The 26,559-nt window shown below is 38.5% G+C and overlaps 1 protein-coding gene and 1 long non-coding RNA gene across 5 annotated transcripts in view; both read left to right on the forward strand.

Annotated features, from left to right (window-relative positions):
- Positions 1-5,885, forward strand: part of emsy (EMSY transcriptional repressor, BRCA2 interacting) — a 24,424-nt gene extending 18,539 nt beyond the window's left edge. For both annotated transcript variants that reach the window (XM_017489793.2, XM_017489795.3), the window contains 3 exons: positions 996-1,523; positions 1,666-2,001; positions 4,968-5,885. In XM_017489793.2, the coding sequence (XP_017345282.1) occupies positions 996-1,523; positions 1,666-2,001; positions 4,968-5,165 (1,062 nt within the window). In that variant the 3' untranslated portion in view covers positions 5,166-5,885. The remainder of the gene's footprint in view (positions 1-995; positions 1,524-1,665; positions 2,002-4,967) is intronic.
- An 8,267-nt stretch (positions 5,886-14,152) lies between these two features.
- LOC128635211 (uncharacterized) lies at positions 14,153-26,528 on the forward strand. Of its 3 annotated transcripts, XR_008398133.1 has the most exons (4): positions 20,976-21,237; positions 24,548-24,689; positions 24,877-25,040; positions 26,132-26,528. It is a non-coding gene; the product is annotated as an uncharacterized LOC128635211 (long non-coding RNA). The 3 variants fall into 3 exon arrangements; XR_008398134.1 differs by lacking the exon at positions 20,976-21,237 and adding an exon at positions 14,153-15,074 and having other exon boundaries at positions 24,548-25,040; XR_008398132.1 differs by having other exon boundaries at positions 24,548-25,040.
- The last annotated feature ends 31 nt before the right edge of the window (positions 26,529-26,559 follow it).

Raw genomic sequence — 26,559 nt, forward strand, 5'->3', positions numbered from 1 at the left:
TCACTGTTTATGTTGATAGCCAGTAACTGTAAATGATAAAATCTTACTCCGTGAACTGTAAGCGGTAAATTAAATTGCTGTAAACTGTGGACGTCTTCAAAATGGCCGTTACTCTACCCCTACAAAGGGGACCCTTCAGAGGTCTCCCTGTAAAAGGTGTAGCCTTCACAGCCATGGTCATTTGAAAAAAAAATGTATTGTGTGGTCATCTCTGTAAGTATACCGAGTTTGGGGGGCGGGGGGGCATAGAAATTCTGTAACATTTAAAAAATAATAATAATAATTTTACCTGTTACTGTTAGCCACACACTGATAAAACCTAAGATTATTTAAAATGGATACGTTTTTTTGATCGAGGACCTAGTCTCTTCGCTGAGAAAGTTAATAGAGAAGAGCCTTGTGTGGAAAAAATTTGATGACTCTGGGGGGCCATAAAGGGATGCACGCTACACAAGGGGGGCCTCACGCTGAAAAAGTTAAGAACCACTGGTTTATAGGCAGTGCATTAATTTAGAACAGTGACCGGAACTACCTGTGGTGTTTGTGTGTGTGTATATATATATATATGTATATACACACGGTTTTAACGCACACATTCCAGCCAATCAGAATCGAGTAATCTGAAGGACCATGGTATAAAATTGTATAAAGCATAGTAATTTATGTGGGCATTCTACTCAGTTGAACACTTTGACTTTTAACTTCAGAAATGTGTGAAGAAAACATGAGTTGCGTTCCAAATAGCATGTTTCCGTACTAAAATTACATGTCAACTATGTTGATGAAGGCTTGATGTAAAACCTGACCCACAGCAAAATCTCACATTTTTGCCTGCATTTAAATACTCGGTGTACACCTGCCTGCATCATTACTATAGCAAGCAGATGTAATTTGCGTTGCTATAGAAACACAGCCTTAAAGATTGTGACTGTTTTGCTAGTGAAAGAGAGACTAGTGTGTGTGTGTGTGTGTGTGTGTTTGTGCGCACATTGCAGGCAGGTGCTGGCAAGCCCCTGGAGGAGCAGGCCGTAGTGGAGGAGGGAGAATTGGAAGGTGACACATTGGACCCTCAAACTGGACTGTTCTACAGATCAGTAAATCCCTCTGCCCCGGCCCCAGCCCCACCCCCTCCTCCTCCCCCTCTACAGCAGCACCGCATCCCCACACACACCATTAACAAGCCCCTGGTACTTTCCATATCCACACCTACCAAGTCAACTCTCTGCCAGACTGAGGCCTCCAAAATCAGTCCCAGTGCCAGACCTCCAGCTCCAGCAGCGACTACACGGGCAGATAAACCCTCCGCCTCTCCTGCTCCCTCTCTTTCGGCTCCCTCTGGATCTGGAGCCCAGCACACTCCCCCCACTAAAGCTGTCCATACTCCACAGCTGCCCCGACTACAGCAGGCACCAAGCTCACATAACCGACCAAAAACACACACACAGCTCTCCCAGCCCCCACCACTGCAGGCCCACCATCCCGTGGCCTCAGATAAAGCATCCAGTAGCAGCAGCAGCAGCCAGGTTGGAACAATCTGGAAACATCTGGAATAAAAAGAAATCACACAAACCTAGCACACATGAAACACATACACAGAGATGATTTGGCTTACCATTTGAATATTGAGGGTTTTATTTCTCTCTTTTCTTTCACTTTCTGTGACAGGTGCAGCAGCCAATCATAACACAAGGAGCAGCAGTCACTAAAATCACTTTTGGGGCTCCTCCCGTGTCCAGCAGCAGCGGTGAAGCTGCAGTGAAGCTGCAGGCCGAGTCCAGCTCGGAGAAGCCCAACGTCTCTGACATCCTGAAGATCTCCATGATGGAGGCGGAGATCGAACCAGGCACAGAGGCCGTGGTGGTGGACTCATCCAGTGACTGCAGTACCTTCAGCAAAGCTGCCTCTACGTCTCCGCTCATCAGCAGCTCCAAACACACACACTCGCACACACATGCCACCTTTGGACGCATCCAGAAGAGCAAAGAATCGGACATTATACAGGTGAACAGCCACTTGCTTTTCTGTGTGACAGTCTATTTATAATTATATAACTCGTATAGCCCTGTTGTAATTGTTGTATTTACTGAGGGTTTCAATTCTTTCAACCAAAAATAGGCAAATTTTAATTTAAATTCAAAAACAGGTTTTATAGTAGGATAAGCTTTTAAAGTTAAAGTATTGATGAAGACAATCTGCAATGCAAAAGGAAGGGTGATCATAATAACGCCAATACATGACATAACATTGCCTTACTACTTAATAACGTAAAATAATCCACTGTCTGGGGTACATGCTCTTTATCGAATGATGTTTTCTAGCTAGGTGTGTAACAGACATAGTAAAGCTTTTACCATGACAAAAGACTATTGCCTGGTGCTATATCAAAACTGATATACTATTATTACTTCTATACTATACTATATATAGGCAGCATGGCAGCTCTGCTACCATTGGTGTGTGAGTGTGTGAAGGAGAACCAGTAAACTTATAAAGCACTGCGTAGAACCACTAACTTTATTTAAAAAAATAAATAAATAAATAAAAAAGGCGCTATGTAAGTGCTGACCATTCACCATATAACCAATATATCAGAGTGGTGCACTAACTACATCTGTATTGAGTTGTGTTTGTTTGGTAGCGATTAATTGTTGCACAATGATAGTTAATGGCAAAACACTTCACTTTTGTTCACTTTTATTTTTATTTAAAAAAAAAGTAACAGGACAAAACAATTGTTTTCTTTAAATTTAAAAAAAAAAATAGATACAGTATTTAACAGTTTAAAACTCAGTATGCTTTGGAGAGTTCACGTTTGTGTCAGAAAGCTGACACTCTCACAATGAGCACATATTCATCCAAAATCGAAAAACAGAGAAATACCCTTAAGGATAATAAGCTAAATATTTTCACACTGGTTCAAAAAAAGTAATTAATTGGGGTAATAACTACATACAATGCAGTTTTTCTATATATACTTTACAAAAGTTTAAAAAAAACAACAACAGCCTTATACTCGGGGACGAATTAAATCCATTCACATTTTGCATGTAATGTTCTACATGAAGTCACCAGATACAGCTTTCTTACCCGTCAACCACAAGAGTCGCATGTTCGTGATATCTTTAGATTGACATCAGTCGACCTTTTGCTTGACAATGATGGAAAGGAAGTGCATCATCTTTTTAATGATCTTGCAAGATGGTAACGTTGCCTAATGTCAGTTCCATGTAAAAGTGTTTGGAAACAGCTGAATTCTGTTCCTCTGAATTCGCAAAATACTGGCATTACCTAGTGTGGCAGTGAGAGCTGCAGTGTGACAGAAATTCCAGAATTTTCCGTTTATAGGGATGTTTCAGTTTATAGAGATGTAAACCTTCTACAAATATTTGTAATCTCGGTGTAATTTTTGACAACGCAGTTCCAGATGAGCCCCATAATATGTTGCTAACAAAAGTCACTTTTTATCGACTCTGCACGGCTTCAACCCTTACTTATAACTTCATTCTACAGTAGATTACTGTAATTACCTAAACAGACTCCAACCCATTCATAATTCAGCTGCTAAAGTCCTTAGTCATACCAAACACTCAGCACTCATTATACTTGTACTACAAAAGCTACCTGTTTCACAGAGTATCATATACAAGCTCCTACTTCTCACTTACAAAAGCATAACATGGCCTCGCCCCATCTTGTCTCTCTGATCTCCTACGGCCCTACACCCCTGCTCACACGCTACTGGAAGTACCTAAGAGCAGACTGACATTAGTAGGGGAGCAGATCTCTTTTGTGCCATCTTCCCAGGGCCATTGTGACTACTTCTTTTCCCCGAACATGGTTCCCTTCCTTGTTCCTGTTGGTGTTTGTCTTTATTTTTTGTACAGGAACATAGACTGTTGGAATTTAGTAATGGAATGCATTATTGAAAGAAAAAAAACACTAAAACCATGACCTGAGTTTTAGTCCTGATTAGCAGATGTGTGCATACCTAATAAATAAATAAATAAACATTTACTTGATCTCATGGCCATTATTGCTACCAGTCAGGTCAGCCAGGACGTTAAAAACACTGACCGGTGAAGTGAATACCATTGATTATCTCGTTAATCCTATTGGCACCTGTCAAGGGGTGGGATATATTACGCAAAGTTCTCAAAGTTGATGTGCTGAAAGATCACCAAAACGGCAGATCTTGTGGGGTGTTCCTGGTATGCTGTGGTTATTACCTACCAAAAGTGGTCCAAGGAAGGACAATTGGTGAACCAGAGACAGGGACATGGGCATCCAATGCTTATTGATGCGCGTGGGGAATGAAGGATAGCCCATCTGGTTTGATCCCACAGAAGAGCTACTGTAGCACAAATTGTCAGCACATTTTCTACCTAAACACTGTTGAAGACCAAGTACACTGCTTCATGGCAACTGTATTCCCTAATTGCAGTGGACTCTTTCAGCAGGATAATGCACCCTGCCACACTGCAAAAATTGTTCAGGAATGGTTTGAGGAACATGATGGAGAATTCTAGATCTTGATTTGGCCCACAAATTCCCCAGATCTCAATTTGATCGAGCATCTGTGGGATGTGCTGGACAAACAAGTCCGATCCATGGAGGCCCACCTCACAACTTACAGGATTTAAAGGATCTGCTGCTAACGCCTTGGTGCCAGATACCACAGCACACTTTCAGAGTTCTTGTGGAGTCCATGGCTCAACAGGTCAGAGCTGGTTTGGTGGCCCAAGGGGGACCTACATAATATTAGGCGGGTGGTTTTAATGTTATGACTGATCATGTATGTGGTCACAGTCTTGTACAAAACATTATTTCTATTACTTATTATTTTCCATTGTGATTTAATGAGTTTTTACCCTTTATATCATACATGGGAAAGCGTGCATAATGAGACCACTGTTGTATTGTTTTGCAAATAAACCCTTACTCTCTCTTTCTCTCCCTGTCTCTTGTAGGTGATTCCTCAGTACTCCATCATGCCTGACTCGAGCCAGTCAAACGTTGTGGTGGAGCCAAGCGGCTTTCTGGAGATCACAGACTACACCAGCCAGCGGCTAGACGATGAGGCCACTCTGGACCAGGAAGTGGATAGCAGTAATGATGAGGGTGCAGCGCCTAGCCCCATGGAGACCTGTGCTGACCAATCACAATAAACAAAGGCTCTTGTTAAACATGCCAGCATTCACAACACCATGAACTCTGCTGTGCAGGAGTAAGAGCGAATCTGCCTTGACTGGTGGCATTGTAGGACATTTACTGAAGGGAATTTATTTTAAGAAATCTTCCTTAAAAGAACCGTTCAGTATCTTAAGGTTGGACAACAATTAGTTATTGTTCACAACTATTTCTTCTCAACATTTTTTTTCCATTACAGGACAGCATTCCACCCTGAACTGAGATTCCTATTTCCTACTTTCTGAATGGAGAGGTTCGGGATATTTTGGTTTTGTTTTCTTAATACCCTGTATTATTATAACAGGATCTCCAAGGCAGGCAGGGTGGAAGAGTGTTTATCGGCTCACCCTACCTTCTCATTTTGTGTATGTGTGCTGGTTATGATACTGTAGATTTAAAGCGTATGAGCTCTTGGTTTAGAACTGTTTCTGTTCAGTTGTTAAGACTAGAATTTTGAATTGTTTCAATTTCATGCCGTTTTTGTCTTTATGGGGCGTGTGCGCTTAGTGTAAATAATGTTACAATGCTTACACAGGTAGTTGTGGAAGATTCTTATTGTCATGTTGCACTTGTAAATTGACATTTTTTGCCAAGTTCCTAAAGCAAAAACTACCCCCATTCACTCATGCTTTGCTGTCTTCAAATGTGCAATTTATCATTTTAATAGAGTAAACTTCAATTCATGATTCTCACCAAAACCTTTTCTGTGGTCTTATTTTATCCTTAATTCTTTATTGGAGTTTGTCTCTTTAATCACTTTATTTCAACAGGTAAATGTTGTCGTTATCATCATAATAACGCTTGTTGAATATCCGTACTTGAGCGACAGGTTAGGAGCACCTGTCTCATATTTGAATGTGGAAAGTACAAATTTCCCTCTTAATCAGCTGATAGCATTGTGTTCTCTAATGGCAGCGCTGGGCTGGAGGTGTGTGAGGGATTACGTGTTATCAGGATGGGCTTCTTGGTGGATTCCAGCGTTTGTAATGGTTACATGTAGGGAAGCTTTCAAAGATTACTGCCATTATTTATGGTCCATGAGCTGTGTAAAGCAGAGGCGGCAACTGGCCTTTGTGGAAATTTAGAGCGCGTCACTAAAAGCCCCTTTTAGACTCTTATTTGCACACAGTTGCTCTCCCACTGCAACTCATTTTCTGTTTCTCTGTCACTCTAATTCCTTAGTCCCATATTTCCATTAATTTCCATGTTTTGCACAGGAGTTGGGACTTTCCGAGCGTGTTTTCTCGAGTGCTGCCGGGAGCCACAGTGTCCACCTTTGGGTATAATTATAGTGTCAGTCATAACAATTAACTGCTTTTCTATGTCTGTCCTTTCCTTGGAACACCACACAATGTGTTTCTAATGTTGCATGTAGACACCTCAATCTAAAGATAACCTTTAGTGTAATAAACACTCTACATTTTGAAGGTTTTTGAATAGACTTCAGCTTTTTTTTTTCTTCTCCCTCAAGCTTCCTGTTTGTCTTCCTTCTTTGTGTCGCATCATCTGACTCAATATGATGTCCTTTTTGTGTATTTATGAAAAACAAGTGTTTTAAAAAAAGAACACTTTCTTTGTTTGTTTATTTTTACCCAAGGCATAGAGGCTAGCAGCTTCAGATATGTCTATCAGGTTTAGACATTGGGATTCCCCATCATTCAATTCACATTTCAAATGGATCTGGTTTTCCCAGATTAGCTCGAACTGGAGGAACAGCTAGAGGAAACATTTTGAATACTTTGAAAGGGTGCTGTGTCTTGTGGTTCTGACATAATACAAGTCAGAGACAATCAGCTGGTTGAAGTTACGCTTTCAGTTTCAGTTACCTTGTCATGTTAGAGTGAAGCATCAGGTGCAGGGGAAAACCCATACACAAGCTTAAACTAGTACTTCACTGCTTAATTGTCAGGAAATCAGAGGTCTCTGTGTACACAGGTGTCGACTTTGAACTAAGAATCATCATCATTAACTAAGTCAAGGATTAATCTGTAACTGAATTTAGGATTCTGGTGTAAAACGTAGTTTTTCCTCCCAAAAGCTATGTACTTTCAGGACAGGTTGAATGTCTGCTTGCAAAACTGGTCCTGTGAGTTCATATAGTGTGCATAGTGGTGGGATCACGTTCTCAAGCACTAGTTTGTGAAAACGGTCTTTGGTTCAAGCTGCATTTTTTTTGTGTGACCGAGTTTTTTTTCTCCTAAATAATCCTGAAAATCAAACCAAATCAAACCAGTATCTTGTGGAAACATGTTGGGACATGTAAACAAGTTAATCAGATGATTGAGGATTTCCTGCACGGGTCTTGTTTTGATTCTAGACTGTTATGTTAAGCTCCATCCTCCCAGAAAGACTAATATGGCCATGTATTAAAGAGTTAGAGCTTTCACTCGAAAGTGACCTAAAACATGAAACAAGTTCACATGACCAGAATGAGACCTGGCATTTGGAGCAAATTAACATTTTTAGTGACTAGAAGATTTGGTTGACTCCTACATATATTAATCATCCCGAGGTCTTTATTTTGTTTCTGTGGACATGGGAAATGCTGAGATGTTACAGAATATTGAAGAATATGGCGGTATTGAACTACGTAATTAATATAAGGTAATTAACAGGAAACTGATCAAAAGGTGAGAGAGCTCAAGGTACTTGGGCCTCTGACTGAGATCAGTCTATTAGGGGGAAACACTGGACATGTGTCTCTGGTTAGCTCTCTGGAATTTTACAATCTTCAGGCCAGGATTTATGGACCAGGGTCTCTTTAGGGTGACACCCTTTTCCTTTTCCTTCTCAATCATGTCTGCACACTCATTTGGAAACCCTGCTGATCTGGTATCAGCTCAGGAAAAACAAACCCAGAGTGCCTTTTAAAAACAAAACCTGAGATCAATCTGGACTTTAGGCATCTTTCATCTGATTTAGAGCACAGCTTAGGCGCATTTGCAGTGTTCAGCAGATACACAGAGCAGATCATATTTATGCGTTTCCACTCAGAAGACAGTAAAGATAGTACAGTTACAGCTGGAACATATAACACTGGAATAAATCCCTTTCTGAGGTCCAATCTTGTGAATAAAAGATGAGGCACCTTTACTGCAAGTGGGAGAGAGGCATGTTGGCAAGTCTGCTGAAGAGAGTAAACACAGAAGAGGCTCCACAAACTTAATAATAAATGAATACTTTTCTACATAGAACTTTTTCACCCACCTGTTGCTGAACTCTGCTTTTTCATCGCTTAGTCAACTGCTTCTCACCAATTTCAAGATGAATGCTGACTAGATGTGTGACTAAATTTTGTTATTTCTATGAAAACTATGGCCATTTTAAGAAAAAAAATAAATACAATATTAAAGTAAAACAATACATGTTTATTGGTATGTACAGTTGCTAGGTAGCATTTTAACTAAAAAGTGCTAATACTAATGTAAATTTGTGAAAGTATTGTCTACTATGTTTTTAAAACTCTTTTTTTCCCCAAAAAAAATCTTTGGATTCACGTCTCCAACAAGTACACATTCAGTGCCAACTTTAAATGTATCTAAGATAAGACAGCTTGGAAAGTAGCTGCTTATTTTTGAATGACAACACAAGCACTGCCCATAATAGGCAGCCAATTTCTAAATGCAGGGATGATAATGATTATTTTGTCCCTAATAAGGACATGTATCATATTGAAAATCCAGGTATAATGTTTAACTGATTACTGATACATACACTCTACAGTGTATAAACTCTAAACTGTACAGTTTATTGGGAATACCTGTATACCTGCACACTTTGACCGTGGCATGGTTGTTGGTGCCTGAAAAGAGCTTTGAGTATTTCAGCAACTGCTGATCTCCTGTGATTTTCATACACAAAAGTCTCTAGTGTTTACACAGAATGGTACCAAAACAAAAAAAATATACAGTGAGTGGCAGTTCTGTGGGTGGAAGTGCCTTGTTAATGAAAGATCAGAGGAGCATAGTCAGACTTGTTCAAGCTGAGAGGAAATCTACAGGAACTCAGATATCCACTCTTTACAACTGTGGTGAGCAGAAAAGCATCTCATATCAAAAAGTGCAAAGTTGAACCTTGAAGTGGATGGGCTACAGCAGCAGAAGACTTAAGTGGTTCCTATCCTGGAATCTGAGGCTACAGTGGACACAGGCTCACCTAAACTTGACAGTTGAAGACTGGAATAAGACCAGGTAATGTTTTTCCACTATCCAGTTTCCATGATCAGCTCTAACCAGTCTGGCCATTCTCCTCCCATCTCTCACATTACATTATAGAATTTGGCAGACACCCGTATCCAGAGTGATTTGCAATGATCTCATTTATACACTTAAGCAGTTGAGGCCCAACAGTGGCAGCTTGTCAGTGCTGGGATTTGAACTCACAACTTACCAATCAGAAGTCCAACGTCTTAACCTCTGAGCTACCACTTCCTTGCAGTTGTCACCTGCAGAACCACTGCTCACTGGATGTTTTTTGTTTTTGCACGATTCTCTGTAAACTCAGTAACTCTCTGTAACTTGTGTTTTAAAATCCCATTTTCATATTTTTCTGTTTCTGATGTTTGATATGAACATTCAACTCACGCTCTTGCCCTGTATCTGCATGATGTCATGTATTGTGCTGCTGCCACATGGTTGGCTGATTGGATAATTACATGAATGTGTAGGGGTACAGGTTTTTCTAATAAACTGGACAGTCAGTGTATGTAGAGCTGACATTAAACTACTGTCAATCAATTTTTTTTTCTTTAGTGTGAAGCTGAGATTTGCTTGGCTACCCTGTTTTTTTCCCCAGCAATTTGCAAAGACTTCTGGGTTTGATCCAGTTTCAAGCAGAACCTGACCCACATTCAGTTAGAAAATGTTAGTACATGACATGTTCAGCAGCACTAAGAACATTCTCTGGTCTTTCGCAATGGCAAATGGATTTTAAATCACATATTTGTGAGTGAAACAATTAACAGACAATTATGTCTTGTATCCCAACCACTTGTACATTGACTAATCACAGAAAGAAAGGCTGAACACTGCGTTGCATCTATTTAGATTCACACTGTTCCATCTTAAAATGTGGTGGTAGTTATTCTGTATTACTCTTTGTAGATTAGTAAATTGAAATTGTGGTTTTTTTAAGCCCTCCGCCAACTAGGGAGGATTATTTCCACTTTGATGGAACTGTGATCATGGGTTTATTGCGTCAAAACCATTGCCTAATATGGTTCATGCTATATTGACTTTGTTATCTATCGCCACAAAACTTTATTTCTCTTACAATTCTGAAACTGCAGATGGAACTGACTCATCAGAAACTTATTTCGATATCCTCCAATCTTCAAAATGTCTCAAGAGAGCTGTATGAACTCCAGACTCTGTTTTCACAGGAAATCGTCTCATTCTGAAAGGAAATCATTTGATGTTCTTTCAGTCATGCTGTAAGGCTGCTACGTAATGCTCGCTGTGAGGGCGAAAGAGTTTCACTAATGTAATGATGTTTTGTCTGGCTCGAATCTTGTCTGGAGCTCAAACTCCTCAGAGAGTCTGGTAAGTCCAATTGATTACACATAATTAGAATTCTTAAGAAGCTGTTGGCCTATTAATTCATTCCTCCACTGAAACTCAGACACGGTTTCCTCATACCAGTTAAACTAGGTCCTTGTGTGACGAAACCTGAACCTCACCACACAAACAATGCATTCCAGGGCTAATAATTGCACAAGGCAAGCCTTATATATTACATGTTGGATGATAAACGTATTCTATGTTTTTCAACAGAAAGAATTCGAGAAATTCATTCTTGTACAAAAAAAACATAAACCAGTTAATCTCATTTATAATTGAAGTCTATGAGCAACTGTGTGTACAGTTAATAATGTGAAAAACTTATTTTATAGAACATGCTGATGTATTCTGTTGCATGTTGCCACTTCACAACTGATGGGAGTTTCACATATTCTCCCTGTGTCCTTGTGGGTTTCTTTTGGGTTCTCCCGTTTCCTCCCACCTACCAAAAACATGTTAGTAGGCAGATTGGCTACTCGTAATTGCTCGTAAAAGTCCCTGCGATAGACTGGCATTCCATCCAGGGTGTATTCACACTGCAGTGTTTCTGGGACATGATCTGGATCCTCTGCAACCCTGCCCAGTACAAAGCATTTACAGAACATGTTGAATGTGTTCTTCTGGTGATGGACCTATGTTTTCAGAGATAAGAATAAGTGGCTATGCATTATATGGGTCTGACTGTTCATAGGTACCATCAAAGACGTTACTGAAAATGTAAAAAACCATAGTTCCTTTTTACTGTGTTGCTCCACTGTTGTAACACTGAGAAAAAATATACTCAGTAAACAGCAAAATATTTACATATTAACAGTAAAATGAAACAGTTTTCGGAAGACTTTCTCTTATATTTTTCTTTTACTAAGATTTTTAATGTTGTTTTGATTTGCATTATATTCTTCTGGAATAGAAACCTTTATTCACAGAGTTCAGCAACTGCCCTCAAAAGTCTATTATAAGTGAATCTCCATTGTTTTCTCTTTTTTTCTCAATACAGAAAACCGGGTGGAAATTAATGTCCCATGAAATCACACATGCACTATGGACACACGCAGTGGATAGAGAGACTTTATTATTCCTTTAAAGTAGCTATTAAATGATTCACTACTACAAATCCCTGTATTTATTTTACTAAAAACTTTTTGCCAGACATGAATCAAGAATAGTCTCATTAATGCTAGATGTTATTTTATAGGATGTAAATCTAATCCATAATCTTTTCTTGAGCTATGACTGGGCTCATAACATGGAAATAATGCACAAGATGTCACTAATGTGTGATAACATATGCCTGTTTAGTGTTTATAGTAATAAAGAAATTCCACTTTGCTGATTCTTTGTGCTGTTGGGGTTTTAATAGGCCTCCACATTTACAGCCACACCTGCACATCTGGAGTTAATCAAAGATGCTGTGTGTGTGTGCGTGTGCGTGTGTGTGTTTGCCTCTGACTAAGCATTACTTGACCTCTGAGTGAGTAGTTCATCAAGTCATTTGCAGTATGTGTGTGTGTGTGTGTGTGTGTGTGTGTGTGTGTGTGTGTGTGCGTGTGTGTGTGTGTTTGTGTGTGTGTGTGTGTGTGTGTGTGTGTGTGTGTGTGTGTGTGTGTGTGTGTGTGTGAGTGAACACACGCATGTGAATGTAGTCGTCATGGTCATGGTTGCATTTGTAACACGAGCATTTGAATTGCTCTTCCCACAAATGCTAACCATTGATTCATTCATTAATTGATTGATTGATTCATTCATCTTTTTGTTCAGTGTCACAGTCATAGCCTATCCAGTTAGCACTAGAGACAGGCCAGTAATATGCCCTGGGTGAGATGTCAGTCCATTGGCAACAAATGCTAATTATTTTTCAGAGAAATTACAGTTCCACAGGAGCACTGCAATGTATTATTGTATGTATTACATAATGTTATTATGTATTTTTTTTATTCCAAGAGATTATGTTCATATATGAAAAGCTGAAGAAATAGCAATGTTATCCCATTTATTAAAAAACATGGTGAAAAGCAAAGAAAAAAAACAACTGATGCAAATTATAACATCCAAACAAATCTTAATGTATGCTATTCATCTTCTATCATATACTGACTGATATACTATAAATCATGATTACTGGATTGTATAATTAGCAAACCCTGAATTTTTCACAGTGTTCCACCTCACTTCGTGTTGCATAGTTTGTTCCATCTCCTGTATCCTGTTGCAGTGGAAAAATGTAAGTCCTTGAACAAAACAGCAGACAGGAGAAGGGCTACATGAATAGGACACTTAACTCAGAATAATAGTTTATATTGCATGTGTTTAGCATAGTTTTCAGTTAGTTTTTCTCGCATTCTCTTTTCAGAATTCATTCCTTTCACAATTGGATGTGATTTGCTTCATTAATCACATGGTTGAATTAACTGAGGTGAGCAATGTCAAGTGACCCTGATCTCATTTAAAACCACTATGAATAACAACAAACTGATTTCAATCTCGCCATGTTAGCCAGCTTTGTCTCTCAAAGGAATTTGTTTGTGAGGAAAATAAAGAAGTCCATCTGGAACAGACCCGTGACTGTGAATCAGATTAAGTAAGAGAAACAGAGTCTGTGTTCAGTTTGCATTTTTTAGTCATTGCAATGGCTATAAAAGAACATACAGCTACAATATGCTAACAATTATGTTACAGATGTTCAGTATACAATCATCACAGGTGAAACTTTAGCACAAGTGCTTGAATTCCAGTATGGTTTCGAATACACCCTCACTGATTTCCCCTTGTCATTGTCCTTACAACAGGGGAAATCCATGGTGCCATTTTAAGGGCTTTACTAAAGTCTTCATTGGCTCAGGTAAAGTATGTTAGATGAATCATTAAAGGCCCAAGTAATAAAATCAACAAAATAATTGACTTTAACAACAGCATTTGTGAGGTATAAGAATTTTCCTGTTGTTATTGTTATTGTTATGGTTGTTGTTGATGGTGGTGGTGGTGGTGGTGGTATTGTTTGTTTTTTGTGGGGTTTTTTTTCTTTTCAGAACAGCAAAATTCAGATGGGTGAAACTGTGGGTGAAAGTGTGAACACAAGCAAGAAATATACTTAATCATTTGAAATTATTCCAAATGTTTCGAACTATACATCAACTTACTTATCTGATATGTTAGTAATCAGTAAATGAAAACATTATGCATGGCATAATGGTTTCAGGACGATGGTTTTAGGACTGCACAGACTAGTTGATTCTTAGAGTTTTCACATTTTAAATGTAACCACTAGACATCACCTCTGTAAGAACAAAATAATTTTAAAAAAATAAGCTGTTTTAAAGAATTGTAAGAAAGAAGGCCTTTCTGAGAGAAATCCACATACTGCAGCATCTGAACTTCAGTATGTGGGCATCATTGGCGTTACAGTTGTAATCATTTGTTTTGGTGAGATAAGACCAAAATTGTGCTTTTTGGTCATGAAAACTATCAGCATGAGACTGTAGACAAGCAAATGCATTCATACTCACTGTATAATCTGCTGGTGGATCGCTGAATGACTTGGAGCTGTTTTGTGGTTGGTGGTTCATGGATTTTTGTAAACACTGACAGTATCATGAGCTCTGCTAAGTACCAGGATATTTAAGCCCAAAATCTGGTTGCCTCTGCCAGGAAGTTAGGATGACTTTTTCAACAAGATAAAGGCCCAAAACATCAGAATCAACACTGAAATGATTTAAAACAACAACAACAACAACAACAACAACAATACAAAATCATCTCATTCTCTGTATATGAACTCTACTGAAACTGTGGTCTGAAATGAAGAGGGCAGTTCACATGAACAAACCAAAGGATATACAAAAGTGTACACACCCTATGTACACATATGAAGTATCACCATATATTTCAACAATATACATACATACATATATATATTAGTTTAATGAAGGGTACCAATCATTCTGGACATGTACTGTAGGTTTGAGTCAGTGCCTATAATTTTATACATACATACATACAAACATGTGGCATTGCTCCCATATGGCGCAATAGAAAAGCATTTGCATGTGAAGATAATAAAGTTGGCCATACTTTCTGGGTGGGAGGGATGGCATAACTGTCTCTCACTCCCATTTCACTGTCAATCACAGCAAAACTAACTAATTGTTGGTATTTGTGAGTTCATGTATGCAGAGGATTGGATTCCATGCAGAGGTTGGATTCCTTGTGCATTTCACCGGGTGTTACGCTTCCTGTGACGCAGCATGGGCAGCAGATCAAAAATTTAATACTGACTGGCTTCTCAGAGGAAGCACATGTTAGCCTTCACCCTCCCTGCTGGAGAGATGGCAGGTAAGAGATTTGGGAAATTAGTGGTAAAAATGATTCACTAGCAATGGCTAGTGGTAAACTGTTCGTAGTGCTAGTGACTAATCAGGCAAACACAGTAGTATCTTCATCTGAGGTTTGAGATTCATTAAAAAAATACTTTCACTGGTGAATTTTAAATGAGGCTGGGACTGGGTGGAGTCCACAGTTAGGAAAATGGCCCATTTAATGTAATTTACTTTTCCCATTTCCAGTTTATGTACTAGGACAAATGCTTTCTGAAGTGTTTGCTCATTGCCTGCCAGAGGTTCCTGGTAATGTTAACTGTCTGAATATGTTTTTGTTTAGAAAAAGGACAAGGATGTTTTTCCCAAAAGGGGAAATAAGAGATATGAAATCATGGTAAAACTTCTTCAGTAATCAGCACTGGATTTTTCTTGTTATGTGGAATTGTCATTGCAATCTCACTAGAAGTAGACAGAATATGATAGTTCCTCATCTGTAATGACAATTGATTAAAAGGATGATTTATCACATAAAATCTGCTGAGTCATATACAAAGATTTATAAAGTAATATTTCATTTCACCACTAGAACTATATTTTTTATTCATATATTTAAAAGTTACTCATTGGACAGAAACTATTATCCAAGACTATCAATAACATTATAAGTGGCATATAAGTACATAATAAGTAGCATTCTAATTCAAACATCTGTCTCACATTGACAGAATTTATTTATCTATTGGTTATTCAAATTTTTTAATTGTAAGGTTTTGAATGATAACGTTTCCTGTTTTAGTAGTTACTGTACTGTCTTGTGTTGTTTGCACACGTTTGCACGTGCACTTTATGTAGAAACGTGTAGATCTTATTTAGTTCTGTGTTGTCTCATGTGGTTAGTGTGTTGTTTTATGTAGCACCATGGTTCTGTGTACTGTACCAGCTGTATATGGTTGAAATGACAATAAAAGCCACTTGACTTGACTTATCTGAACATTTTTCATATATTTTGAATATCAAATTATAAATAGCTTATAGAAGTATAGAATAGAGCATATATGCGCTATGGGTTTTAGAGCTAATCCATATTAATATGTCAGTTAAATAGCATTACTCTAAAATAACTCTGTCATGTTTAAAAGATATGAGAATTTCATATATGAACAAAGGTCAGTATTAAAATTTTCTTGATTAAACGGGCAAAAAACGTTGCACCCTTAAAAAAGACTCTGAAAAAGAATTCTGAGCAGGCCAGAAAGAGATTTATTTGTAAAAGCATACTCATTTGATCATATCCATGCGTCTGTGAACAAAAAAACATTGCTTTCCTTCCCTGACTCAGAGAAATTTAGTCTAGTAAAAGTTCTGAAAAGTGTGACTCAGTATCATGTCATAAAGGAGGAAAGTGAGTGCAATCTGTTTGCAGTTTAGAGACCACCTAAAGCTCAAATGCACAGTGCAATCAACCCCATCCACATGCAGGACATCAGTCAGAAGGGTTTTGCCAGGAAGAGGCTGTGTCCAACTAGGACTCTGCTCTTAGTGTTCAGGAAATTTCCCAGACTGTGGTAATAATGTATACAGTTAGAAGAAAAGGTTTGTGAACTTTAGAATTACTTGTAATCATTTCAGCCTTACAGCTCCAGGATCTCCAGTTTGATCTTGAGCTTGGGTGTGAGTTTAAGGGTGCCTCCTGGGTTCTGGATCCATCCTGACCCTGACCAGGATGAAGTGGTTACTGAATGTGAGTGAGTGGTTAAGTGAGTGAGTGAGTGAGTGATTGAGTACTTGAGGGAGAATTACCTGTACTTCTTTTTTATTTCCTCAAATGATTTTTAAACATTTAAAAACATGTAGCAATGTTTACTGCTCATTGCCAAACTCTGAATAACTAATGATTTGTTCATATCTTTTAATGTATTAATGAAAATTATTATAAAGAAGTTTGACAAAAAATAAATATATTTTTAAACTATTTAGTTATTAATTAACTCATATTTTAATGGACTGCTACCTTTAACAAAAATTCTATCAAAAATTGTAACAGAACATTTTAACAGCAACTTTTCAAACAACTATTTTGAATTCAGAGTCCCATCCTGGCTGTGTTTGTGCATAACACCCACTGTTCCCGGGAGATACTTCAGATCCACTGTGAGATAGGCTTTATATCCATTCACAATGCTGTATTTTAACGGAAAAAGCACTGCAAACCAAAACCAACATCTCATCCCAACTGAGAAGCATGATGGTGGGAGCATCATGGTTTGGAGCTTCTACCCTTGAGCTTGATGATGTAACAAGATCCAAAACACACTGAATCAAGAACAGTCCAATTGATATGGTGTGGCATGACCAAAATGGTGCTGTTTGTGCAAAAAAAAAAAAAAATTGAAAAATATCTCTTCACCATAATGCTCATCTGATCTGCAGCCACAGGAAACATTTGGGGAAAGTCGTTGCTACTAAAGGAGGTTATGCTGGTTCTCTACCAGTTTCCTGAAACTGTATTATGATAGCATAACTTTAACTATATGACTATTTCATATTTTCTTCCTACAGTATACAATCATATCAGTATATCGTCATACCTCTGGCCGACTCCATTGCATAAATATGTTTAGCGAGAGATGTGAAACACTTCCCTCGTAATACACTCAGAAGCTGACCTACAGTAGACTCAAACCTCAAACCAAGATAGTGTGAAGGGGGTTTCAGATAGGGAATAAAGCCACAAAGAGCTTTACAGAGGCTTTAAAATGTCTCACTGAATTCATGATTCTGAGTGGAGAAGACATGACTCTGCTGTGCATATAATACATATCTATAATAGCAGCTGTTGACTGCCATGTTATCAATTCAATCCAAGTTTGGGCTCTGTGGAAGTCCAAAGGGACTATGTTGCAGCAGTCTTGACTTCAGAGGCCCATAGAGACTGCACTGCAGTGAGCTTGGACTGTGGGAAATATTTTGGTTGGCAAACGCAGAGAGACATTTTTATAGTAAGTTTAGCAAATGACATTTTAAGAGAGTTAAAAGAGAGTACACTAGTTGCATGTCTAGTGCTGGTTATTTATTTGCTTTACTTCAGTCTTACATTCCCATAGTGCGACTGCTAGTATACAAAGTGACTCATTATTACACAGAAATAATTATTTAATTTGGAATCCTTGAACCAAAAACATCTTGTTACTATCTGTTAGTTTGTTTAGGGGTAGCCATGGAGCTCCTCATGATCTGTTTCACATTGCCTGAGAAACAGATTCAGAAACAGCTTTATGGAAATATGTACTCTATTGGTAGAATAAATAAATATCCTCATTTACTGAACTAAAATTCAGTAGTGAATTAAAATAAATCACCATAAGTGAATTAAAATAAACCATGTAAACAAGACCATGAGAATGGCTTCACTGCCGCTCTGGCTGCTGCTTCACGCAGGGTATGCCATAAAAGAAAAACAAATGTGTTCCAGTGGAATGGTATCCTAATTGATACCAGTTGTGCTTGTAAACTTACTCACTATGAGGAGATGTTAGTGGAAGGTGAGAAGTATGCAGGATCTCAACACACCACCCCTTTTGGCAAAGAGCAAAGCATGTTCCCTCTCCCAAACCATGTGAGCAATAAATATAGACCTATAGACCTATACAGAGCTATAGGACAGTAAAAACAGTGATTCTTTATTCTGCTAAAGTTGACCAGTGAATATGTCTCATTTGACCCAAAGGTGGAATAACCCAGTTATAATAAGTTGGAAGTAAGAGAGATGCAGAGTAAAGGTTTTTTTCTTACACCTTTACACAGGTGCATCTCTAATGAAGAACAGGCCGCCAAGCTCAACATAAAGAAAAACAGCACCTAAAGTGTGAGGTGAAACAATCAACTTGGCATACAACTCAAAAATGTGATAATAGTAGATATATTTCTCAAGCACACCTGGGTATCTATATACAGTCATGTGAAAAAATAAGTACACCCCATGGAAATTGTTGACTTTTTTTTACCTATTTTGACAAGCAAACATTTGATCATCTTTGAAACAGTGCTTATTTAAAAAAAAGTTGATATACTTGAACAAAACCACAAGGAAAATTAGCTTTTTCAATCATTCATTCAACAGAAATATGAATAGATGTGATATTCTTCTGTTTAAATAGTCAATACACCCTTGGCCTCAGATGCTATTATTTTTCAGTTATTATTTTTTATTTCAGTTGCAAGATGTTTGAGGGTTTTCTTGCATGAACTACCCATTTCAAAATCCAATTGCTTTGACTAGACCATTCCATTTCTTCTTTTTGAGCCATTCCTTGGTGGATTTGACAGTGTGCTTAGGATCATTATCCTGTTGAAAGGTCCACTTTTGGCTCAACTTCAACTTTTGGACAGATGGCCTTACATTATCTTCAAGCAATCTTTGATTTGATGCAGAATTCATAGTTGAATCAATGAATGCAAGCTGTACAGTCTCTGAGGCAGCGAAGCAACCCCAAACCATCACATTACCACCACTGTGCTTCACAGTTGGTATGAGGTGATTCTCCTGAAAAGCTGTCTTTGGTCTGCTGTTACTGTGACCAAACAACTCTATCTTTGATTCATCTGTCCAGAGCACATTATTCCAAAAGGCCTGGTCTTTGCCTATATGCTCACTGGCAAACTGTAGTCATCAAAAGCTTTTTCCTGACACGCCTCCCATACAGGTCAATTTTGTGCAATCTCGTTTTGATTGTAGAAGCATGCACTTTGACACCAACAGTTACAAGACTTACTAGCAGATCTTGTGATTTTTGGGGAAATTTTGGGGTTCTTTGAGATCTCTTTTTGCATCAGACTTGGACTGAATTTGCTGGGACGGGCTATCCTGGACAAATTGGCAGTTGTTTGAAATCTGTACCATTTGTAGATGATTTTCCTTACAGTGGAATGATGTATTGCAAATAATTTGGAGATGTTTTTAAATCACTTGCCAGACTCATATGCATCCACAACCTTTTTTCTGAAGGCCTTATAGAACTCTTTAGATCTTGGCATGATGACACCACACACCCAAATAACAAAGGGAACACGAAACACTAGATATGAGAGGGGTATAAGTAAGACAGGTTCCACCTGCACTCCCTAAGCAGGTTCTAATCACTGGCACCCAATCTTCAACACCTGATTTAATTTTATGGATTTGAAGGTGTGATAAATGAAGGGGTGTACTTACTTTTGCATGTGACTGATCAGTTTTTTGTTCATTTAAATTGTAAAAATTACTCCAAAATGTAAATTTTATCTCATTTGATAGAGTTTATCAACTTTATTAATAGGCACTGATTCAGAGAGGATCAAATGTTTGCTTGTCCAAATAAGTCAAAGAATTTTGACATGGGGTGTACTTTTTTTCACAAGACTGTACTTGTCATTTTAAAGATGATGCATTAAAAAAGTGCCTCTGTAAAATATGTACACTTTCCTAGAAGCTGACAGTTGCCCCTGATTCTGTTATTGTGAAAAGATCCCACTGGCGTCATGGTTAAATTAGATATCCCTTACTCTGTTTCTGTCTTCTTGCAGAAACTCAAAATGAGAGTCTTGTGTGGAATATGTACCTGTGGCAGCGGAAGAAAGACAAGAAAACAAAACATTACCACTTAAATTAAATTGTGATGAGTCATACCAATTTTTTTTTTTTGCTAATTCTGTCTTTGACTCACTGCTGGTGACATGGTTTCAGAAAGCAGACTGTAAAAAAATGATGCTTTTCAGTGTAGCAATACTATAGAGCTTAATGTATACTAGACACCCACCCCCAACACACACACACACGCACACACACACACACATACACAGAGGAAATATTTTTGGATAATACTTCTAATAATTCACCCATACATTTTCCATATCACTTATCCAATACAGGGTCGCAGGGGAGTTTGGAAACTATCCGAGGGGACTCGGGGCACAAGGCGGGGAACACCCTAGACCGGGTGCCAACCCATCACAGGGCACAGTCGCACACTACTGACAATTTGGAAATGCCAATCAGCCTACAAAGCATGTCTTTGGACTAGGGGAGAAAGCTGGAGTACCCAGAGGAAACCCCAGAAGCACAGGGAGAACACACATACTCTGCACACAAAGCGTGGAGGTGGGATTCAGGTCCCCACCCCCGGAGGTGGGAGGCAAACATGGTAAACTCTAAGCCACTATACCCCCATTTCTAATAACATTCAGAATAGTATCCTGTATTTTCTGCATACAGGGCTAGAAGTCTGTAATTTAAACCTGTTCTTCATCAAACGTGGGTTAGCATTTTGTGTAGTACACTAATCCGTAAATGATGTTTTGGAATGTAAATGCACCTCCCATCCTCACTTAGCAGTTACTGTATAATGCATACAACATTGTTGAAGATTAAGCACTCTTTAAACTATGTAATGAGCTAACAAATACCAAGCCCCACTCACACTCAGCAGTACAGCAGTCTGGAAGGGAAGAGTACCTTTCATTTGTTGAAATAATCCACTAGTTTGATCATTCCACAAAGCTTAGCCTTGTAAGTAAGTGACCATTGCTGTTTACCATAGAAATAGTTTTGTGATCAGCTGCAGCTGTAACTCAGATTCCTTTTTCACATGGTGGGTCGAGTCCAGTGGGTCCTTCAAAGACATTTCTGTATACTTCAGTATATGGTTTCACATTTTAGACATTAGTTCATAGCTAATAAATGTGCATATAAGTTGTGTATACAGAGGTTATTTGACAGCTTTAGCTTGAGAAGAATCTGCTGCCATCCACCAGGATGATGAAGATGAGATGTGGGTGGACCTTCCAGCAGGACAACAATCCAAAGCATACAGCAAAGGAAACTCTCAATTAGTTTCAGAGAAAAAAAAAATCAAGGTGTTAGAATGGCCGAGTCAATCACCTGAACAAGATTTAAAGACAATGTGTTTAGAAGAATGGGCCAAAGTCACACCTGAATACTGCGGCCCATTAATTTCTTCATACAGGAAGCATCTAGAAGCTATCATTAAAAACAAAGGCATCTCCACTAAGTATTAAATAAGTTTCAGTTAGCGTGTTCAATACTTTTTTCCTGTATCATTCCTCTTAATTACACATAACTTCATTTATGGACTTTAATGTTGTGAATTCTTTACATTTCCAGATTTCTTGAGTTAATACTGATGTCTGGTGAAAATTTCATGTGAATAACCTCATTGGAAATATATTTACTGAAAGAAATGTTGGTGCGTCCAATACTTATTTCCCCCACTGTTTGAGAACACAAGCCCTCTTTGATTTAAGTTTGTATGCTGGTAATAAGTTTAGTAAAGTATTGAACATTGTCTTTCACTGCAAGCTAATTCTGCAGCAGAGGTAGTTGTATTAGTGCACACTAGTTGAGGGAAATGGTGGCTCAGTGGTTAAGTCCTGATGTCCTAGGTGGTTGTGAGTTCTAATCTCAACACTGCCAAGTTGTCATGGTTGGGACACTGAGCAAGACTTTAACCCTCAACTGCTCCAATGTATCCTTTTTAAGAGCAGCCATTTCAGAGAGATTATCTTGTGTTAGCATTTTATGGATCATTTTACAAATCATTAATTAACGTGCACATTTCCAGAAACATTATCATTATGGACAATGACATAAGAATATGAGAGCACTAAATAAAGCAATACCAATTCTAATATTGTCAAATAACTGATGAGTTATTTTCTTATATGCAAAGTTTAGCTATGTCTAATATGTGACCCTTATAATGAAGTCTTATCAAGATATCATTGTAAAATTCCTTTATATAATCAATGAAGATAGAGGTTGAGACAGAAGTGCTATTTCTGCACTGGCCTTTCCATGCTGTTCTGAAGAACATCCACCTCCAGTGAAATGTTGAGCTCTGATGTACTGTAGTACTTCTTCAATCTGCAGATTCAAGATCACACAATGGCACTAAATCAGTAAGGAAAGCTGTTTTAAGTGCATGGCTACAGGCAATTCCGTGACTGTGAAATGTGGACATCAGAGTAGTTTCTGGTGCTATAGTACCACATACTTTACGCATTCGATTCTTCCTTGTTCCCATAAGGGATTATCAAATTACACGAGCCAGTCTCACACTTACTGAATCAGTGATATCAGGGTTGTTTCTTTGTACATATCAGGACAGATTTTCTTTTCTTTTTTTTTCTTATTTTTTATCACACTGTAAATCTACATAAGTATTTTTTGCAAAGCTTTAGGATAAAGAAGGAAACAATTCAGGCTTCTGAATTTAAATGCATAATTGATGTATTTATGTATGTAGTCTTTTGCCCTTGCGGCTACAGAAAGACTTCCTTTTCATTCTATTCATCCTCCACTAACCTCAATTTAATGATCTGACTCAAATATCTCAGTGCATGTAGGGAGTGCTTTTACTTAAGCCTGTAAGGAAGTTCTGCTGAATTCTGACCGGATGGAGCTCGCTGCTCAGAGGATGTGAGATACCCCGGTGGATGTGAGACTGAACGTAGCTTCATAGTTTATCTCAGTGACCATGTGCAATGCTGACTCACATGTTAAACCCCTCTTCAATCCACATGACACTTAGCCTGACTAAGATGATAGTGATCAGTAGACATATGCACATGTCAATGAGGATGTTACAGAGATGATCACTTCTCTCTTTCCCTCTCACTCTGCTTTTTCACTTTATGTGCTTAAAGCCTTTGTAGATTGCTTGCGAGTGTCATTTTAAAGCTGGTGGTGAATAATGCATGCTGAGTTAGTGTATATCTGTGTGAGTGGGAGGGAGAAAGTAGACAGCAGAAGGAATAAGGACTGGTCCCGTGGGTGGGGGGAAAACATTTCCGATGGACAAACAAGTTACAGGAGAAGAAAGAAAGAGATTAGATCCTTAGATTAATGATGTCTGGATCTACACAAAACTGTCTCTCATGCTTTGGGTTTGGGGTGGGGGTAGGGGAGGGGATGCTGGCTGTCTCATGTCTATTTTATGTGAATTTCAGTTCACTTTTATTGCAACAGTAAACGTCTGTATGACTATATGTGTAGTTATGGCCACATTCCACTGCAAGGTGCTGGATTGGCTCTGTCAATGCCAGATCGAAGAAGTTTCAGCTTGGATCATTATTAATTAATTCATTTAATCATTCATCTTCAGTAACCGTTTTATTCTGCTCAAAGTTGTGGTGCATCTGGAGCCTTCCCCATAACACTGGACACAAGGTGGGAGAATTCGTAGGGCACTATGGATCATTTTTATTACGGTGTAATGGCTCGATTTATGTCCCAGGGTGCCCTCATGTCTGGGGTACCTTCTAGCTCTCCCTTTGAGTTATGCTGTCATAGCTAGCCTTGCTTGCACTCTGCACACACTCTGCACACACACAAAATACATAGTCATTAATCATTATGTGACAATTAGCATACCTTATGATCTCTCTCTCTGTCTTTCTCTCTCTCTCTCGTTACACATGCTACTCCTGAGATAGCAGTGATCGTGACCACTTCTGCTCTCTGGACCTGCCTGATCCATCCTGATGTCTTACTTCTGGTTGCGTTCTCATCGTTTGGAAATCACCCACTGTTGCTGAGGATGGCCCTGCATGGACTAAAGATCAGTGAGATTACTCAGTATGGTAGCACTTAAAAATCTTTTTTGTCTTTGAACTGCAACTGATATGAACAGTTTTGCTACAATAGCCATGAACAGTTCTGCATGCTCCTGCACTTCTACTTTCTGACCAGGTAGTAAATGGTCTGCACTTATATAGCACTTTTATCCAAAGCACTTTACATTGTGTCTCATTCACACACACAGTAGCAGAGCTGCCATGCAAGGCACTAACTTGCCATCAAGAGCAACTTGGGGTCCAAGGACACTTCAGTATCTGGAGTCATGTGGGCGGGGAATCAAACCGCCAACCCTACGATTAGTGGACAACCCACTCTACCACCTGAGCCACAGCCACCCACAGTACATAGGTATAGACGGGAATCCTCTCAAGGTTTCTTCCTCCTGTTGCCTCAGTTGTCTCTGGCTTGCTCATTAGGGATAAACTTATTAATTTAAAATTTTTATATTGAATTTATATATTTCTGCAAGCCGCTTTGTGACATTGTCCATATATACAGTATATACATGTGAGTATAAATATATTTCCTTGGTACAACTGCCTGTTTTTCGAGAACAGGCTCTGGCTCCACTGTAACCCTGGACAGGATAAAATAACTACTGAAGATGAATAAATGAATGAATAAATGAATGAATGAATAGATGGATTAATAAATTAACATTTGTTTTTTGATCTTAGTTTGAAAGTTACAGGGTTGTTATGTCTGATATTTAGAGAATAATGTATGAACAGACACTATACATTGTGTAAAGCCCTAGGAGTTGGCACACTAGACTGGATTTGAATTTAAATTAAATTTGATTTCAGCTGGAAATATTTCTGTTTATTTAATTTTTTCAAAACATTACTCTGCTATACAACTTGTAGAGACCTGCACTTGATTTTAGTTAGGAAGGGGATGATGGGGTAACTGTGGAGATATAGTTGCTTCTCTGCTTAATGCCCCACTTAACCAGTCACATGACTTTTGTTGGACAGCCTCCTCTAGAAAGAGTCACAGCTGTGATTTAATTGTGCTCTGCAGGAAGTTTGGGATATTTTTAATAACCAAACTCTGATTGATACTTTTCCAGAATGTTGTCCTGGATTTGTTTTGATAGGTCCTTAGTCTTCATGATGATGTTTGTTTAGATGTGTCCACTAACAAACTTTTAGTAGTTCCAGGAACAGGTGTATTTATACTGAGATCACACGACAGTTTATTTGCACATAGTTGAACACCATTCAACTAATTATCTGAGTTCTGTTGGCAAATGACCATACCAGAAGTAATTTAGGGGTTTCACAGCAATGGAGGTGAATATTTATGCAATCACAATTTTTATGTTTTTTTCATTTGCATACTGTATCATCCATCCATCCATCCATCCATCCATCCATCCATCCATCCATCCATCCATCCATCCATCCATCCATCTTCAACCGTTTACTCCTTTTCAGGGTCGCGGGGGAACCTGGAGCCTATCCCAGGAAGCATCGGGCACAAGGCGGGGTACACCCTGGACAGGGCGCCAGTCCATTGCAGGGCACAATCACCACATCAATATAATGGGCTATTCTGTGTAGGTTCATATACTATATTAAACACATAATTAAATCCATTTCAGTTACAGGTTATAACAAGACAAAATGTGGAATAGTTCAAAGGGAGTGAATTCTTATGCAATTCTTAGACAATGGACTATTTAAACATGTTCTCTGGTATCTCTGATGTTCTCTTGTTGTTTCTGGTAGTAAGGTTCTTATGTAATAACAGTCACAGACTAATTATGGGAATTATGAATATTGGTATTATGAGTTTTGAGTTTATATCATTGTTTTTTCTTTGCAAAATACCAAATACCAAATAATTCCTTATATGTTTAAGA

This window comes from Ictalurus punctatus, chromosome 16 (assembly GCF_001660625.3).
Source record: "Ictalurus punctatus breed USDA103 chromosome 16, Coco_2.0, whole genome shotgun sequence".
NCBI lineage: Eukaryota > Metazoa > Chordata > Actinopteri > Siluriformes > Ictaluridae > Ictalurus > Ictalurus punctatus.